Source organism: Capra hircus, chromosome 11 (genome assembly GCF_001704415.2).
Source record: "Capra hircus breed San Clemente chromosome 11, ASM170441v1, whole genome shotgun sequence".
Classification (NCBI taxonomy): Eukaryota; Metazoa; Chordata; class Mammalia; order Artiodactyla; family Bovidae; genus Capra; species Capra hircus.
The window spans coordinates 3,839,747-3,859,709 of record NC_030818.1 but is presented as its reverse complement, the minus strand read 5'-3'; the positions used below and the strand labels follow the sequence as shown (position 1 = coordinate 3,859,709).

The window sequence follows — 19,963 nt, the reverse complement described above, 5'->3', positions numbered from 1 at the left end:
ACTTGATTGTTTAATGAAGTACACAGATAAAGGTGCCCTGGGCCCTTTAGCCAGTAGTGGAAAAGAATAGCTTTAAAAAAAGGAGATTAATAGATCAGTCTTACTTAATAGAATGTAACTGCATGAAAATCTTAAATAAAGTGCTAATCAATGGAATCTGGCAGTTAGAGCAATGTTAACTTTTTGGGTACATAAGCTTCCATGTTCCTGGACTAGTGGTTCTCAAAGTTTGGTTCAAGGACCCATGAGGGTTCCTGAGACCCTTTCAGGAGATTTACGAAGTTAAGACTGTTTTTCTAATAACACTGATATGTTATTTGGTTATATCCGTTTTTTGCTCTCATAAGAAATAACAGAAACAGATACAAGAATTCAGCTGTATTTTAAGCCAGATATTAAAGACATTTGAGCAGATTTCACTCTACCAAATTTTTTATTTTGGAAAATATAGTTATTTTTGATATAGTGTTTTTTATGTTAACACGCAATGGGTTATAATTCATATAAACGGAAGGTCTTTAGGGGCTTCCCTGGTGGCTCAACGATAAAGAATCCACCTGCCAGTGCAGGAGATGCTGGTTCGATCCCTGGGTTGGGAAGATTCCTTGGTAAAGGAAATGGCAACCCATCTTAAGTATTCTTGCCTAGGAAATCCCATGGACAGAGGAGCCTGGTGGGCTACAGTTCATGGGGTCACAAAGAGTTGGACATGACTTAGCGACTAAACAACAATAAACCGTTGGGGTTCTGAGACCAAATAGTTTGGAAGCTACTGAACCAAGTATAAATAAAATGTAATTGATATACTGTGAATGATGTATAATGTACATTTTTGCTTAATATATCACCAGTGTTTCCCATGTCGTGATTTTTAGTAGGTCCATAATATTCCATTATATAATAACTATCAGTTCAGTCGCTCAGTCGTGTCCGACTATTTGCAACCCCATGAATTGAAGCACGCCAAGCCTCCCTGTCCATCACTAACTCCCGGAGTTCACTCAGACTCACGGCCATTGAGTCAGTGATGCCATCCAGCCATCTCATCCTCTGTCGTCCCCTTCTCCTCCTGCCCCCAATCCCTCCCAGCATCAGAGTCTTTTCCAATGAGTCAACTCTTCGCAAGAGGTGGCCAAAGTACTGGAGTTTCAGCTCTAGCATCATTCCTTCCAGAGAAATCCCAGGGCTGATCTCACTTCAGAATGGACTGATTGGATCTTCTTGCAGTCCAAGGGACTCTCAGTCTTCACCAACACCACAGTTCAAAAGCATCAATTCTTCAGTGTTCCACCTTCTTCACAGTCCAACTCTCACATCCATACATGACTACTGGAAAAACCATAGCCTTGACTAGACGGACCTTTGTTGGCAAAGTAATGTCTCTGCTTTTCAACATGCTATCTAGGTTGGTCATAACTTTTCTTCCAAGGAGTAAGCGTCTTTTAATTTCATGGCTGCAGTCACCATGTACAGTGATTTTGGAGCCCCCCCAAAATAAAGCCTGACACTGTTTCCACTGTTTCCCCATCTATTTCCCATGAAGTGATGGGACCAGATGCCATGATCTTCGTTTTCTGAATGTTGAGCTTTAAGCCAACTTTTTCACTCTCCACTTTGACTTTCATCAAGAGGCTTTTGAGTTCCTCTTCACTTTCTGCCATAAGGGTGGTGTCACCTGCATATCTGAGGTTATTGATGTTTCTCCTGGCAATCTTGATTCCAGCTTGTGCTTCTTCCAGCCCAGTATTTCTCATGATGTACTCTGCATAGAAGTTAAATAGGCAGGGTGACAATATACAGCCTTGACGTACTCCTTTTCCTATTTGGAACCAGTCTGTTGTTCCAGGTCCAGTTCTAACTGTTGCTTCCTGACCTGCTTATAGGTTTCTCAAGAGGCAGGTCAGGTGGTCTGGTATGCCCATCTCTTTCAGAATTTTCCACAGTTTCTTGTGATCCACACAGTCAAAAGCTTTGGCATAGTCAATAAAGCAGAAATAGATGTTTTTCTGGAACTCTCTTGCTTTTTTGGTGATCCAGCAGATGTTGGCAATTTGATCTCTGGTCCCTCTGCCTTTTCTAAAACCAGCTTGAACACCTGGATGTTCACGGTTCACATATTGCTGAAGCCTGGCTTGGAGAATTTTGAGCATTACTTTACTAGCATGTGAGATGAGTGCAATTGTGCGGTAGTTTGAGCATTCTTTGGCATTGCCTTTCTTTGGAATTGGAATGAAAACTGACCTTTTCCAGTCCCATGGCCACTGCTGAGTTTTCCAAATGTGCTGGCATATTGAGTGCAGCACTTTGACAGCATCATCTTTCAGGATTTGAAAGAGCTCAACTGGAATTCCGTGACCTCCACTAGCTTTGTTCGTAGTAATGCTTCCTAATGCCCACTTGACTTCACATTCCAGAATGTCTGGCTCTAGGTGAGTGATCACACCATCATGATTATCTTGGTCTTGAAGATCTTTTTTGTACAGTTCTCCTGTGTATTCTTGCCACCTCTTCTTAATATCTTCTGCTTCTGTTAGGTCCCTACCATTTCTGTCCTTTATGGAGCCCATCTTTGCATGAAATGTTCCCTTGGTATCTCTAATTTTCTTGAAGAGATCTCTAGTCTTTCCCATTCTGTTGTTTGCCTCTATTTCTTTGCATTGATTGGTGAGGAAGGCTTTCTTATCTCTTCTTGCTATTCTTTGGAACTCTGCATTCAGATGCTTATATCTTTCCTTTTCTCCTTTGCTTTTCGCTTCTCTTCTTTTCACAGCTATTTGTAAGGCTTCCCCAGGCAGCCATTTTGCTTTTTTGTGTTTCTTTTCCATGGGGATGGTCTTGATCCCTGTCTCCTGTACAATGTCACGAACCTCATTCCATAGTTCATCAGGCACTCTGTCTATCAGATCTAGGCCCTAAAATCTATTTCTCACTTCCACTGTATAATCATAAGGGATTTGATTTAGGTCATACCTGAATGGTCTAGTGGTTTTCCCCACTTTCTTCAATTTCAGTCTGAATTTGGCAATAAGGAGTCATGATCTGAGCCACAGTCAGCTCCCAGTCTTGTTTTTGCTGACTGTATAGAGCTTCTCCATCTTTGGCTGCAAAGAATATAATCAATCTGAATTCGGTGTTGACCATCTGGTGATGTCCATGTGTAGAATCTTCCTTTGTGTTGTTGGAAGAGGGTGTTTGCTACGACCAGTTCAATTTCTTGGCAAAACTCTATTAGTCTTTGCCCTGCTTCATTATGTATTCCAAGGCCAAATTTGCCTGTTACTCCAGGTGTTTCTTGACTTCCTACTTTTGCATTCCAGTCCCCTATAATGAAAAGGATATCTTTTTTGGGTGTTAGTTCTAAAAGGTCTTGTAGGTCTTCATAGAACCATTCAACTTCAGCTTCTTCAACGTTACTGGTTGGGGCATAGACTTGGATTACTGTGATATTGAATGGTTTGCCTTGGAAACGAACAGAGATCATTCTGTCATTTTTGAGATTGCATCCAAGTACTGCATTTCAGACTGTTTTGTTGACCATGATGGCTACTCCATTTCTTCTAGGGGATTCCTGCCCGCAGTAGTAGGTATAATGATCTGAGTTAAATTGACCCATTCCAGTCCATTTTAGTTCTCTGATTCCTAGAATGTTGACGTTCACTCTTGCCATCTCCTGTTTGACCACTTCCAATTTACCTTGATTCATGGACCTGACATTCCAGGTTCCTATGCAATATTGCTCTTTATAGCATCGGACCTTGCTTCTATCAGCAGTCACATGCACAACTGGGTATTGTTTTTGCTTTGGCTCCATCCCTTCATTCTTTCTGGAGTTATTTCTCCACTGATCTCCAGTAGCATATTGGGCACCTACTGACCTGGCAAGTTCCTCTTTCAGTATCCTATCATTTTGTCTTTTCATACTGTTCATGGGGTTCTCAAAGCAAGAATACTGAAGTGGTTTGCCATTCCCTTCTCCAGTGGACCACATTCTGTCAGACCTCTCCAGCATGACCCGCCCATCTTGGGTTGTCCCTGCGGGCATGGCTTGGTTAGACGAGGCTGTGGTCCTAGTGTGGTTAGATTGACTAGTTTTCTGTGAGTATGGTTTCAGCGTGTCTGCCCTCTGATGCCCTCTTGCAACACCTACCATCTTACTTGGGTTTCTCTTACCTTGGATGTGGGGTATCTCTTCACTGCTGCTCCAGCAAAGCGCAGCCGCTGCTCCTTGCCTTGGACGAGGGGTATCCCCTCACCGCCGCCCCCCTCGTAACCTTGAATGTGGAGTAGCTCCTCTAGGCCCTCCTGCGCCCGTGCTGCCACAGCTCCTTGGACGTGGGGTTGCTCCTCCTGGCCGCCACCCCTGGCCTTGAGCGCGGGGTGGCTCCTCTCAGCTGCGCTTTGTGCGCCGTCACGGCTTCCCGCGCTCTGTGCGCCATCGCTAATAACCATCTGGCTCAGTCTTAATACTATGATAAGATTTTGTGCATATCATTGATTAGTTTCTTATGAATTTTTTTTTTTTTTTTAATTTTAGAGGATTTGCCTTAGTTCACTAGCATTCTGCTAAATACCTTCCCTGGGTTGGGAAGATTCCCTAGAGAAGAAATGGCAACCCAGTCCAGTATTCTTGCCTGGAGAATCTTATGGACAGAGAAGCCTGGTGGGCTACAGCCCATGGGATTGCTGAAGAGTTGGGGAGAGCTTCAAGGAGAAGATAACAGAGGGTATTTTGAAGGATGAATGGAATTTTATCAAATGAAGATAGAGTAGAGTGGGTCTGTTAAACCTGAGCTATAAGAGCTAAAACTCTTAGTGTGTTGGGAGAACTCCAGGCAGTATGAGAATGTTGACACAGTACATAATTTTGGGCAAGAGTAAGAGAGACTGTTGGAGAGTTAAGCAGAGAGTGATTTAAGGGTTTTTAGTTTAGAAAAAATGCTATGTGATAGTCCAGGGATGCAAGAAGGCATGGGGAGTAGTTGTGTTCTGATCCACGTGGGGAATAACATGAGGGCTTACAATGGCATCTGGGTGAAGACGAGGATAGGTACTTACCTTACACTAAGGTAAGCAAAGGTGATGAAATTTCAGAGCCTATGAAAAGCTTCAGCATTCCGAAGCGTGGATGAGTGGTGCCCAAGGAATTTACGAGAGGTATTGTCAGCCTATAAGTGAGAACTTCAAGATGTGGCTGTTTTTCTTAGGAGCTGCTGCCCCTGCTATTTCTAAGAGCACGACCATCCCCTTCATCCCCTTTACCTCCCCAGATGTAGGAGATGTCACACTGGCTTCACCGTGTGGCTGACCTTGTAGGAACTATTAGAGTGGGTGGGGTCATGGGAAACTTGGTGAACTCACTGGTCCTTTCTGTGTTGTCCAGTGTGATTCTGAAGACTAGACGCCCCCCCGCCCCATCCATTGAGGTTTGCTCTAGATAACGTGGTTGAACTGTGAATGGAGGGAAGTGGTCATTTCCTTAAACTCAGTTTAAAAGTCCTCATTCTACCAGGAAAGATAGACATCGGTGTTTACCATCTGGGTCCTGTGGACATCTTTACTTTTATTGGAAGTAATTTTATAAATAATACATAAATAAGAATAAAAGGACAGTGAAAAACAACTCTGTTGTAAATTTTAACAAGAGATTAAACATGGCAAAGCCAAATTTTTATTCTCCTGTTTCTACTTTGCTAGGTGTATAAACTGAAATGGACGATATCCTTTGAATGCTAATAAATTCTAATTCCAGATTTCAGATACATATCTAATGGGTTCTAGTTCATCATTAATTGCTTCTAGTTCTTCTGGACCTCTATTATCAAAACACAAAAATTTTGAAAACATTTGTAGCTCAGTATTTTGTTGAAGAGAGTATGGCCATCTTCTTTGCATCTTGATTGTAAAACTTTTTCATTATTAAATTTAGAATGATTAGTCCAGTGAAGTTTTTTTCATTTCAGAATCTCTCTTTCTGATCACTCTAGTATGCCCACAAGCCTTTATCATTTATCTGCTTGTGAATCTATTCAGTAAATCCCATTGTACAGTCACATCATAGACAAAATAATACTGTTACCCATCCTTTTAGCAAAACAGGATGTTCTGGGTTCTTATGGTTCATTGTGATGAAGTCCTCCCAGATGTATGACTAACATGATGAAAATGCTGTGCTTCCTTTTAGTTTTCAGAACTGATTATTCATTGATTCTTTTTTGTTTTGCTTTTAAAAAACGATTTAAAATAATTATAGAAATACAGGCAGCTGTAAAGACAGTTCAGAGAGATGCAAGGTAACTTTGACCCATTTTCCTCAAATGCCACCTGAAATGTCACTTCTTGTGACAGTTACGTAGAATAATGTACAGATTCAAAATCAGGCAGTTGGCATTGGTGTGTATGATTCTGTGTCACACTGTCACGTGTGCAGATTCTCACAACCACTACTGCCAACAGTTTTATTATCACAAAGCTCCCCCTTCGTGCCGCCTTTGTAGTCTCACCTGCTCCTCCATCCCCCACCATCACTGACTCTTGGCAGCAAGTAATCTGTCATCTATCACTATTATTTTGTCATTTTGGAAATGTTATGTAAATGGGATCATACCGTATGTAACCTGTTGAAAGTGACATTTTTCACTCAGCATAATTGAGGTCTGTCCAAGCTGTTGGCTGTTTCACTAGGTCGTTCCTTTTTCTTGTTGAGTAGGATTCCATGCTATGGATGTCAGCTTTATAGACAGCGTATAGTAGGATCATGTATTTTAATTCACTATCCCAATCCCTCTTTTAACTGGTGCATGTAGAATATCTACATTCTATGTGACTAGTGAGGTTAGGCTTAAAGTCCGCCATTTTATTTTGTTCACTGTTTGTCCTCTCTGTTTTTGTTGTCTTTTTCCTGATTTCTTATGGGCTACTTGAGCATTTTTTAAAATTCCCATTAATACTTTTTTATAGTGTTTCTGAATGTGTCCCTTTTGTACAGAGATTTTGCTGGTTGCTTTAGGTATACAGTGTCCATACGTGACATCATAGTCTACTGCCATTGGCATTTTATCAGTTTATGTGAAATGTAGAAACCTTATCTCCTTTAAAACTCCTTTTCCCTCCCCAGTTTATAATTGGTTTAACAATTTCTTCCACATTGAGAACCAAACCAGATGTTTTTGCTTCAGTCATCAAAAATAGTTAAGAAAAACTCAAAACCAGAAGAAACATCAATTGTGTTTCCCTGTATTTTTACTCTTTTTGGTCCTTCTTTCATCTTGATATTCCAAGATTTCTTCTGTCATTTACTTTCTCTTTCAAGAACTTTCTCTAGCAATCATGTCAGGGTAGGTTTACTGATGACAGATTCCACTAGTTTTTTTTGTCTGAGAGTATCTTGATTTCTCCTTCATTCCTTAAGGATAATTTTTCCAGATATGGAAACTGTAGTTGATATTCTTTTTTTTTTTTCCAGTAAAGATGGTCCCCAACTTATGATGGTTCTACTTAATGATTTTTTGATGTTGTTGTTGTTCAATTGCCCAGTCATGTCTGACTCTTTGTGACCCCATGGACTGTAGCTGGCCAGGTCTCCCTGTCCCTCACTATCTCTGAAGTTTGCCCAAATTCATGTACGTGTATCGGTGATGCCATCCATCCATCTCATCCTCTAATACTGCCTTCTCCTGCCCTCAGTCTTTCTCAGCATCAGGGACTTTTCCAATGAGTTGGCTGTTTCCCTCAGATGACCAAAATACTGGAACTTCAGCTTCATCATCAGTCCTTCCGACAAGTATTCAGGGTTGATTTCCCTGAAGATTGACTGGTTTGACCTCCTGTCCAAGGGACTTTCAGGAGTCTTCTTTTTGATGTTATGGTGGTGCAAATGCTATACTCATCCAGTAGAAGTCATACTTTGAATCTTCATCTTTCCTGGGCTAGGAATATGCAGTGTAATACTTTCACATGATACTGGGCAGCGGCAGGAGAGTGAACCACAGCTCCCAATCGGCCGCGGGATCACAAGGGTAAATAACCAATATACCTACAACCATGCTGTATCCATGAAGAGCATCCTGTTCTTCACTTTTAGTACAACATTCAACAAATGACCTGAAATATTCAACACTGTTAAAAAATAGGCTTGTGTTAGATGATTTTGTCCAGTTGTAGGCTAATGTGTTTTGAGCACACTTAAGGTAGGCTAGACTAAGCTATGATGTTCGGTAGGTTAGGTGTATTAAGTGCATTTTCTACTAATCATGTTTTCAGCTTACACTGGCTTTATTGGGATGTAATTCCGTTACAGTTCGAGGAAAATCTGTGCTTGAAAATGCAGTGCCACTTCCTTCTGGCTGCCATGGTTTTTGATGAGAAATCTGCAGTCATTCAAAAAAAAATTTTTTTTTTTTTCCTAGCAGATAATGTGTTGTTTTTCTCTGACTGCTTTCAAGATGTTTTTGTTCCTAGTTTTTTGATGTTTATTTGTAGCATTTTTTGACGTGGGTTTCTTTGGCTTTATCCTGTTTGGGATTTTCTCAGCCTTTTGAATCTTTATGAAGGTTTGTCTCTTGCCAAATTTGGGAAATTCTAACCATCATTTCTTCTAATATTTTTCCCACTCTGCCCTCTCTCTTTTCCTTCTGGGACTCTGATGATAGGAATGTTAGATTTTAGATCTTTTGTTTTACTTCCAAAGGTTTCTGAGGCTCTGTTAATTTTTTTTTCCCAGTCTGTTTTCGCTTTGTTGTTCAGATTGGGTTATATTGATTATTTTTCTCAAGATTCACCAATATTTTGGGGGGCCCTCTCCATTCTTCTGTTGAGCTCATCCATTAAGATTTTTGTTTCAACTATTGTATTTTCTGTTCTAAAATTTTCATTTGTTTTTATAATTGATGTCTTCTGTTTCTCTGCTTAAGGTTTCTATTTTTTCCATTTATTTAGTTTGCCTGTTGAAGCATTTTTACAATGGCTGCTTTAAGACCCTTATCAGATAATGCCAACATCTGTGTCATGCTTAGTGTTGGCATATATGGATTGTCCTTTTTCATTCAAGTTGAGCTTTGTCTGTTTATTAACATAAGTGACTTCAGTTGTATCCAGGGCATTTGGGGTATTATGAGAATCTGGGTCTTACTTAATTTGTCCATCTTCACTGACCCCCTTCTGACACCATTCTGGCGGGGAAGAAGGGAATGTTACCTCGTTACCACCAGGTGAGGATAGAAGTCCAGTCTTCTTACTTGGCCTCTTCTGATTCTGCTCTAGCTGGCAGTGGGAGAGGTCCCACTAACACCTCAAACGGGTATTCATTACTGCTGCAGGTAATGAAAGTCCTGGCCTCTCACTCAGGTGTGTGTGTGTTTGTGTGTCTGTGTGTGTCTGTGTGTGGTGTGTATGTGTCTGTGTGTGTGTGTGTGGTGTGTGTGTGTGTGTGGTGTGTGTGTGTGTGTGGTGTGTGTGTGTGTGTGGTGTGTATGTGTCTGTGTGTGTCTATGTGTGTGTGTGTCTGTGTGTGTGTGTGTCTGTGTGTGTGTCTGTGTCTGTGTGTCTGTGTGTGTGTGTCTTTGTGTGTGTGTCCTTGTTACAGTTAGGCGGGGGTGGACGTCTAGGCTCCCTTCATGGCCTTTGCCTGTAGGGCAGAGATGGGACCTTTTTTTTTTTTCATAGTCTTTGATTGAAATAGAACAGTTATTGTAGAACATCTTTTCTGTCTTGCTAGGCCATCCTTGGACTTTGGCTAGACAGAGTGAGACTTTCTTGGGGCATTTTTGTGCCCTCCTGTTGGTGTTTCCAGGATGCTGGCTTCTCTGATGCCAGTCTGGAATGTAAGAAGCAAAAAGAAAACTCAGGGCGCTTGCTGTTATGTAATTCCTTGGGTGCCAAGATCTCTTCTGGCTGCTGTCTTCTTCCTGCTGTGTAGAGTTTTCTGTACGCTTAATATATAATGTGCAGGGTTTTCTTTGCACTTGGTGTGAAGGATGGGGAGAAATGTGTCTACTCTGTTTTGGTCTGTAATTGGAAATCCTGATCTTGAACCTGAGAAAAGTCATTTAGGATATTGTCATCTGAAGACTTGTAGTATGAGATTTCACTTTTATGATTGAATTGACCAACACTGTCAAGTTTAGAGTTCCACATTCATGTTCTGATTTATCTTAATCATTATGAAACATTTTCCTCTGGCAGTTTTCTTCTCTTTGCCATGATGAGTACAAGAAGGAAAAATCCTAAATTTTCATTTGTATTCATTAAAGATTACAAAAGACTACAAAGTTAGGGTCTCCAGGCAAGTGGCCTATTTACGTCAATTGGAGAATAAAGTGCTTGGTAATTTGAAACAGGCAACAGAGAAGGATCTCGTGGAGTGGATGGGGGAGCATAAATATGTGAAAGAAGAAGTGAGAGGTGTGAAGCTTGTGGTTGAAAATGAAAAGTCTGAAAAGACACAGAGAAGAAGAATTTGAAAAGAGTTTTACAGAAGAATAGAAAGGGGAAACGGTGGAAAATGAGGAAAAGAGGAAAGTGAGGAGATGGAAGAAAGAATCATGAAGTTGGTCATAAAAGGAGTAGTCATGTCCAGCTAGCGCGTTCATTAGTAGAGCCAGTCCACTGGGTAGAATTGATTAATTACCAGTATTATTCTTTTTAAGTAAAGATGATTCTAATGAATAAAATGCTCTGTCGTGAAAGATTCTTTGTAGAAAAATATATACCGTTATATATTTCACTAAGTCGTGTCTGACTCTGTGAATTCTCCAGGCCAGAATACTGTTGTGGGTAGCCTGTCCCTTCTCCAGAGGATCTTCCTGACCCAGGAATCAAATCGGGGTCTCCTACATTGCAGGTGGATTTTTAACCAACTGAGCTATCAAGGAAACCCCTATATTTTAGAATACAATTTTTTTTTCCTTTTGGGAGCAAAGTGACACCTTTATGGAAAATGTCTGCCAATAAGTTTAAGTTCTTAAGGAAAATAGTTAATAATCATCTGGTGATTTTTACACTGAGTTCCTTAGGGCTTATTGAATTTGACAAAATCAGGTTGCATAAAATCATTTATATTTTTTAGAAGTAAAGAACTGTTGTTATGGTTAAGTACCTTTATCCTAGGTTATGCAAAGTATTAATTTTCTTCTCATTTCAAAATGATAATGGACTTTGGGACTTGATAGTAAAATTCCTAAAAAGAGACTACCCTGTCTTCAAGGGAAATCAAGGGAAGTGATTGCAACTATTTAGATGAAGATAATATTTCTAAGAAAGTGTGGGTTATAGGTATATGCAACATCATTTTATATCTTAAAGTTTTGTGCTTTACAAGGTCAGTGGATAGATTTTTACCTGTTAACCTCTACTTGGAAGTTTGTTTTGTTTTGAATGACATCGTTAATAATTATATTACTTTAGGGGACAGCTGACAAATAGTGATCATGTTCCAGAAGGCTCTTCAGCCGTAGCATATCTGTTATTCACTACTTAGGGTCCTGTTGTGTAAGAATAGTGAAAACATCGTGTAAGGGAACAAATTGAATTATATTCTTTGTTTTAATATAAAATATATGATTCTATATATCTGTGAGCCCCATTTTCCCTTTCTGAGTTTAGAAGGGTACAAGTTCTCTTCACAGTTCATGTTTATATCATGGGTTCTGACTGAAAGACTCCAGAAGTAGGCAGTGATCTTGTTCATTCCTGTAACTCTTAAAAGAGACCTTGGAAATAGGTGTTGGCTGAATGTTTCAAAATCCTTTCTGTCCCCAAGTGTAACTTCAGAATTTTTTTTTAGAACGGTGTATTTATTTAGCTGCGTCAGTCTTGGTTGCAGTGCATGGGGTCCTCGGTGCGGCCCGTGGGCTCCTTAAGCTGTGGTGCTCAGGCTCTCTAGCTGCGGTGCATGGGGTTAGTTGCTCCCTGTCATGGGGCATCTTAGTTCCCTGACCAGGGATCAAACCTGCATCCCCTGCATTGCAAGGCGAATGCTTAACCACTGGACCACCAGGGAAGTCCCTGAATTGAGGATTATGGACCTAAAGTTTTGGATGAACCCCTCTTCTCCTCGGAGCTCTTAGCATCGCATCTCTTGATTACTTTTGATTACTCCTGCTTACTTTTAAAAAACGTCTTATTTTTTAAAAAGTTTCAACTAAGATGGAGTTGTAACTTTTCTGTGCCTTTTACGTATTGTGAACGTGTTGCCTCTTATTGTTTTATCTGTCTGTAGAAACTTGTTTCTTTTCAGAACCAGGTGAAAGTACATTACAGAAATCATGCCTTTTTACTCCTGAATAATTGGATTTCCTAAGAACAGGGAATTCTCTCACTTTGCTACAGTCAGGTGTCAAGTTTTAAAAATTTATGCACCATGTTACATACTCTGTAGTCTTCTTTTTTAAAAAAAATCTTTGCGGCACACCATGACGCATGTGGTATCTGAGTTCCCTGACATGGGATGGAGCCTGCATCCCCTGCATTGGAAGGTAAAGTCTTAATCACTGGACTGCTGGGAAGTCCCGGTAGTCTCTCTCCTATTAGTTTGTCCCAAGAGTGTTCTTTATAGCATTTATTTATTTATTTTTTTCTGTTCCAGATCCCATCCAGGACTGTCGTTTGTATTTAGTTGTATCTTACAGTGTTTGTCTTTCTTTGTCTTGCATCCATGTTTGATTCTCACTCAAATCTGTTATTGCTTGGACAGTTGCAAAGGGGTGATTTTCTAACATTCATCCGTTTTTCATAATTTAGAAGCTGGCATTCCATTGTAAGAAACACTTTTCTGTCATCTGTTGATTGTTATTTATTAAAATGGACTCACAGATTCATACTTTATTTAGGAAGTTAAAAGTCATTCAGTTCAGTTCAGTCACTCAGTTGTGTCCGACTCTGCGACCCCATGAATCGCAGCACGCCAGGCCTCCCTGTCCATCACCATCTCCTGGAGTTCACTCAAACTCAGGTCCATTGAGTCCGTGATGCCATCCAGCCATCTCATCCTCTGTCGTCCCCTTCTCCTCCTGCCCCCAATCCCTCCCAGCATTAGGGTCTTTTCCAATGAGTCAACTCTTCACATCAGGTGGCCAGAGTACTGGAGTTTCAGCTTTAGCATCATTCCTTCCAAAGAACACCCAGGACTGATCTCCTTTGTTCTGATACTTAAATTGCCCTGAATTTGGCCAGTGAGAGCCCCTCAGGGAGCTTCCTGTGTCCTTTTGACATATCCTGTCTTGTTTTTTAAGTTGAAGTATATTCTTTCTTTATTTATTTGGCCATGCTGCAGAGCATGTGAGATCTTAGTTCCCCAACCAAGGATCAAACCCCTTGCGTTAAAAGTGCAGAGTCTTAACCACTGGACCACCAGGGAATTCCCTTGGCCCGCTTTTCTTTTTTAAATAACATGTTCTTACTTGACCCAGGTGTGCGCCAAGTTTATCTTAAAGTTATTTCTTCAAAGGGTTCTAATCCTTTATTAGTGGCAGGTGTCTAGAAGCCACTCTCTTGGCACCTTGTAGGTGGTAAGAGGTAAAGAGGGAAGAGCTCACAGGACAGTTCACGCAAGCTAATTTTGGACACAGTCTGCTTCGTGTGGTCAGCCTTGGTCCCCACTGTCTGCACCTGGCAGTCAGCGTGGTTTTCATTTCTAGAGCCATATAGGGCATTCTGATCTCAGAGTAAGTTCCCTGTTACTGCTTCTAGATTTTTTGGACCTTTTAAAAACATTCTTCTACATGAAGTTTAGAATGACATGTCAAAAGTGAAGTTCCAAATTCTTTTGCTATTTTGAAAGGCTTTGCATTTATTATTTAGCTTAGGGTAGGGCTTATCTTTTTTATTTTTTTGCGAGATTAGGTTTTCCCACTTAGCATTAATAACTGAGTTAATTTTTTTTCTTCCATTACAGACTCTAGGAAAAGGCTTATAGATTTTTTTCAATTTAATTTTTTAGGCATATCGTTTTTTATCATATAACCCTTGCCTCTTACAGTATAATTGTTAATAGTTTTGTGTTTGTGAATAGTATTTGTATAACAGTTCTTTTGTTGTGAATGTACATGTATGGAAAAGTACCTAGACCATGAATGTATCGTAATGAATTTTATATAACCACTAGCCAGGCCAATGACTAGAACCTTGTTGGCACCTTGAGACTCCCCGTATACCCTTTCCTAATCACGACTCCTGCCTCCTTCCTTCCCTCCTACAGCTAGCAAATTAAGGAAACTAAAGCTGTTTACATTGTTCAATACAAGGAAACATGACAGTTAAGCAGGAAGACCTTATTTGCCACAAAATTCTTACGTAATATTTACTGTGTGGTCCTTTATGTAAGGGACAAGGAATAAGGCAGTTGACTGTTTTTAAGACTAGCTTTACGAAACAGGAAGATTTCTATTCCTTAATTCTCTTTCTTACTGAGTCCATCCTTAAGTAAAACTGAGATTACAATATGAATTAAAAGTAGTCTTTCCAAGATTTGTTTCATTTAGATGTCAAATTAGTAGTAGCCTTAGATTATCTAGCTTGATAGAGATACCAAACCGTTCTGGTTTAATGAGGTTGTGGAAATTGCTTCACCAGCCTCCGCTCCCTTTCAGCATGGCTGATCAAGATAAATGCATGGTTTCTTTTCTGCGATCTCGTAGATTTTGGTGTCCAGTTCTGTCCTGGGGCGTCTATACACAGTGTACTTCGTATATAAGCTGTCTTGTTCTGTTATTTCAGTGTTTACATTTACCCCCTTGTATTTCCCAGAGTAGGCTTTCCTGATGTGCGATTGTCTCAAATTCAAGTAATTGACTTTTAAAAAAAATTGTATTTATGTTTTTGGCTATGCCTCTTAGTTGCCACATGTGGGATCTAGTTCCCTGACCAGGGATCAAACCCAGGCCCCCTGCATTAGGAGAGCAGAGTCTTAGCCACTGGGTCACCAGGGAAGTCCCTGAAATAATGGACTATTGGCGTCTTACATCTACCTGAGTGATTTGTTAGGCATTAGGAATTTGACGCCAGTCTGGCCTGTGGAAATTTTTGCTGAATAGAAAGTACAGAAGAAACAGCCTATGGATGTGGATGGTTACGCTATAAATGTTATATTCATTATATTATCAGATATATTATCATCAGTTTCAGTGATTCATCTCTACTTTCTTACAAATAGGGTCTTTATGGTCGTCTGTACCTTTTAAGAAATGATGTCGGTATCATGTGTGAAGTGTTAGTTCCAAAAACGTTCTTTTTCTCCCTATCTTCAACTTTCCAAAGTGCTAATTAGAAAGTGCTCACATTCTTACAGGTATTGATAGCACTGTGTTACTGGTGGCTTTGTCACTACTTTGTTAGCTCAGACTCTTTTATTTTCAGTTCTGTCTCAGTGAATTCAAAAATGAGTATCTGTTTCTGAAAAGTGCAGCTTTAAAATTTCTGCTGTTACAGTTCAGTTTTGATTATAATGGTGTTTTTATGTTTTTTTTTTTAAGAAATGCACTAATAACGTCTAGTTTTGTTTTTAGAAAAAGTGATTGCTTATCAACGAGAATTTCTTGCCCTGAAAGAGCGTCTCCGAATAGCTGAACATAGAATCTCTCAGCGCTCTTCTGAACTCAGTGCCATTGTACAGCAATTCAAGCGTGTGGAAGCAGAAACAAACAGAAGTAAGGATACAGTGAATAAGTTTTCAGGTACAGGCACTATTTTTGTTTTATGGAAAGATTATGTTTTCAAAGAGTTATGTGAACTATTCTCTTTGAAAGCTGTCTACAGTTGCTTATCAGCCAGCATTTGTTAACCTCTGCAGAGAGAAAAATCACCATGCAAAACTCTTTCTGTTGTTGCTAATTATAAAACAATTTTATTAATTGCTAAGTTTGATTTAAAGAGAGTAATATTGTTAAATTTCAGTTATATATGTTTTATTAACAATAGTGAAGAAACAGCATCTTTTTAAAAACATGCAGTATGAGGCTAAAATTTGACTCGGTGTTTATGATCCTTTCTGTTGTGACTTGTATGGACTTCAGATGAACTCCGGGGAATCTTTGAGCTATTTGAAGCAATTAGTGCTCTTAAATATGACTTACAAGAAATAAAAAAGACATAGTTTTACAATGGGTACTTTGAATTCATAAAAGTTAAATTCCTAAAAGGGAAATTACCGAACAATAGGATAAAATGTTTTCGGGTTTTTTATGCTGTTCTGAATAGCTGAAACATTTATTATATTATCACCACAATTTAATATATTATATAATCTGCTAATTTAATTTGAAGGTGAATATTGTTGTCTCGTGATTTGTAGTTGTTGCTTTAACATAAGATTAAAGTTGGATTTCATGTAAGATAGTCCTTTTGCATTTCTTCTGTGAATTTTTGGTTCTGAGTTTTGGGGAATATTTTAATGGAGTTTTCATATTGTTCTATATGAAATTATTGTCGAGGCTACCAGTCCTTACTGCTTACTTTCTTATGTCAAAAGTTAAGTTCTAGTTCAGTGGAATTTTAAAACAATATTCCTTATCCTATCAAGGTTTTATTTTTATATTATATTAAATGGTTCATTGGTTCCTCTCATAAGAACTGAAAAATGATTTAAAAGTTATGAACAGTACCGAAGATTCTCAACTTCTGTTGTTTAAATTATTGTACTTGAATTAAAAGAAAAATCTTCCATGTGAAATTTTGGGCAAATGTAGTAGCATAAAAAAGTCGAAGCTACTGGTGGTGGTTGTATTTATTATTATTACATTTTATGAATGGGTCACTTGTTTAAAGTCTGTCCCCCTGGGCTCGAGTTCTGACATATTACAAAGATGAGGAGTTCATGTCCCACCTTCTGATAGTACTTTAACTCACATTTTTAGCTTTATTTAGGCTATTCTCAACATCATGACTCTGTGAGACTCTGGTTGCAAGTGCCATGGAAATCTGACTCACCACAGCATGAGAGGAAAACTTAGGAAAGAAAATTCGTTTAGTTTTCATATATTTTTACTGCTGTCGTGGTAGCACCCGTAACATCTAAAAGTAAGGTATTACCATGGAATGATTATACTTCTGTGTTTCAGATGATACCCTAAAGATATTAAAGGAGTTAACAAGCAAAAAGTCTCTTCAAGTGCCAAGTATTTATTATCATTTGCCTCATTTATTGCAAAATGAAGGGAGCCTTCAACCTGCCGTACAGATTGGAAATGGACGGACAGGAGGTATGTTTATTTCGTTTCCTACTGTAGTTGCGTTGCTGGTCAGAACTGTGTCTTGGAGTGTTATGTGGTATTAACTTTACTGAGGCTTTCAACGGCTAAGTCAAATATCTCTTTGTAAATGTCACATTGCACTTGAAAATATGCAGGTTATTTTCAAATATCTTCTGATACTGATTTCTAACATTAATCCACAGTGATAAGAACACACTCTGTGTGATTTCAGTGCCTTTAGACCATAAAATTGTTTTTAGCCCTGGATATATTCCAGTGTCTCCTAGTTTATAGTCTATGGGAACTTGAATTTGTATCCTACTATTGTGTGAAAATTGTATAAATCTTAATTATGTTCAGTTGGTTCATGGTGCTTTTCAGGTCTACTATATCCTTCTACATTTCTGTCTCTTCATTCTGTTAATTTTTGAGAGTTTGATATTGCAACTCCAACTAAAATCTTAATTTATCTACTTAAAAAATAATTTAAAAATAAGAGGAAAAGAGAAAAATGCACATTAGTACTCTTAGTTGAATAGTCTCCATTTAAATAGTTATAAGCAAATTAAGTATTTGTATATTATATAAATAAAATTAATTTATACCAGCATCCTTGTGCAAAAGAGCCGTTTGTGAATCTTGTAGCATTCAATATGCTTACTAATAAAACTTGAATAAAAGTTTTAGTTTATTAAAAAAAAATCACCATCTGGGTAAGATGCCATAGCCATTTCATGCATTTGTTGTTTTAGACTATTTATTTATTAATAAGAATCAAATCAAAAGAAAGTAGAAGTATTTTTAAAGTTATTTAAAACCTCTAAGATCTCTTATAGGTTCTTTTATAGTCAGTTCTTCTTGTTTCATGAATGTGACATTCTCTCTCTTTTTTGAAGTTGCTTTTTCTATCCCATTTGTTAAAGATGTTTTCGTCATAAATATAATAAAATCTTAGTCAACCAGCCTCTCAGTAGTTAACATTCTTATTAAGCTGAAACTGTTTTCTAAAGATAGAAAAAGCAGACAACTTGGGGAAAAACAACCAAGAAAACCTGCAGATTTTCTTTAAAAATTTTTCTTCCTAAATCTTTAGGCAATGGTTAATATTTTTAAAGTAATATAATCCTTTAGTTATGTTAGGAAAGCTATTAACCTTCTACTTAGAAACATTCTCCCAGAAAAGTAATTTTATATGTAATTTCTGGGGTTTTGTGGAACCCTAAAGCCTATCTAGGCACTGTACATGAAAAACTTCAGTTTATTTATTTAAATTATTTTTTTGTGAACTCCCCAGTGAGCCTTTCTTTTTTTAAATTTTTAAATTTTTTGCCCACACCGCTTGGCGTATGGGACTGAACCTCCTCCCCATGCGTTGAAAGCACTAAGTCTTAACCACTAGACTGCCAGAGAAGGCCCCAGGGGCTTCAGTTGTTCCAGATCAAAGAAAACTGCTTTTTGCTTACAATTCTGTTCTTCCGAGGTCAGGCTGATTAAGGATCACTACTCAGACCAGCGCATCCTTCTCAGAGTAAAGGGGGAGAAGATGGTCAGGGCAGCTACTGACCTCCTCAGGAAAGGAATTCTCACATCCACCCATCCTCCCGCAGATTGAGATCTGCAATAAACAGGCACAGCGAGCACAGATGGGTCAAAGGCCCTGTTGTATAACTAGGGTTCCCAGATAGTTAAGAAAACCAACACCATGAATGACTTAATGACTCACAGAGCAAGCAGACTGTAATATTAAGACATATTTTCAGAGGGATTAGAGGTGACAGCTCATAAGGGACTATTTATAAAAGCATCGGTTAGCCATCTTTGTGTTTTTATTTTGACATTTGTATTTTTAAGTTTCCATATTGTAAGGATAGTTATAGCTGAAGATCAAATTAGTGATCAGAAAGATGGAGCTGGCTGTGGAGTTCTTCTGGAATGCAACAGAGAGGATACAAAGAGTTCAGACAAACATTCTGACATTTACCTAATAGGAACATGAGAAAGAGAACAAAGAGAGTGAGGGGGAGAAATAATCAAATAAATAGTAGAAGAAAATTTCTTTGATTGAAGAAACACACACATCTTCAGATGGAGGACTCACTGCTGGGCAAGGAGGTTGAAACAAGACCCTCCACAGGTTACCTATCAGCATGGCATTACTGATTGGTAGAGGACAGTGGGTAATTCTTTAAATATTTGCTGAAGTTAAAAGGGAAAATGGGGAGACTCCTCTCGCGGTCCAGTGGCTCAGACTGTGTGCTCCCAGTGCAGGCAGCCTGGGTTAGAGCTAGACCCCACATGCCTCAACTAAGGGTTAGCATACCACAGCGAAAGGTTGTGGCAAACGCAGGCTGCAACCAAGACCCAGAGCAGCCAAAAAAAAAAAGTCCATGCACTTGTGTGAGTTTTGGTACACAAAATCAGATGTGATTCCTAGTCTTGTGATCCTCATTCTGCTAAAGGAAGAATGCTTTAGTCAAATAATCAATTATATAAACAGTTGTACAGTTAAACAGTGTTAATGATGTGAAGGATGATTTGAGAATGAATAGAAAGAGTATTAATTAAAGAGTTTAGTCTTGAAAACTACATTTGACCTGAGATCAGAGGAATAGGTTGTTTACTGGTAAAGATGGGTGAGTTAGTTTCCTGTTGCTGTGGAGCACCTTACCACAAGCTTGGTGACTTGAGACCACACGAATTTATTATCTTATAGTCCGGGAGGTCAGAAGTCCTAAAATCAGTGTGTCAACAGGAGTGTGTTTCCTTTGGAAGCTCTGGAGGAA

At 39.0% G+C, this 19,963-nt stretch overlaps 1 protein-coding gene across 2 annotated transcripts in view; it reads left to right on the top strand.

Annotated features, from left to right (window-relative positions):
* MGAT4A (mannosyl (alpha-1,3-)-glycoprotein beta-1,4-N-acetylglucosaminyltransferase, isozyme A) overlaps window positions 1-19,963 on the top strand; it is a 119,931-nt gene that overhangs the window by 36,568 nt on the left and 63,400 nt on the right. For both annotated transcript variants that reach the window (XM_018054899.1, XM_018054900.1), the window contains exons 3-4: window positions 15,498-15,665; window positions 17,049-17,189. In XM_018054899.1, coding sequence (XP_017910388.1) covers window positions 15,498-15,665; window positions 17,049-17,189 — 309 coding nt within the window. The remainder of the gene's footprint in view (window positions 1-15,497; window positions 15,666-17,048; window positions 17,190-19,963) is intronic.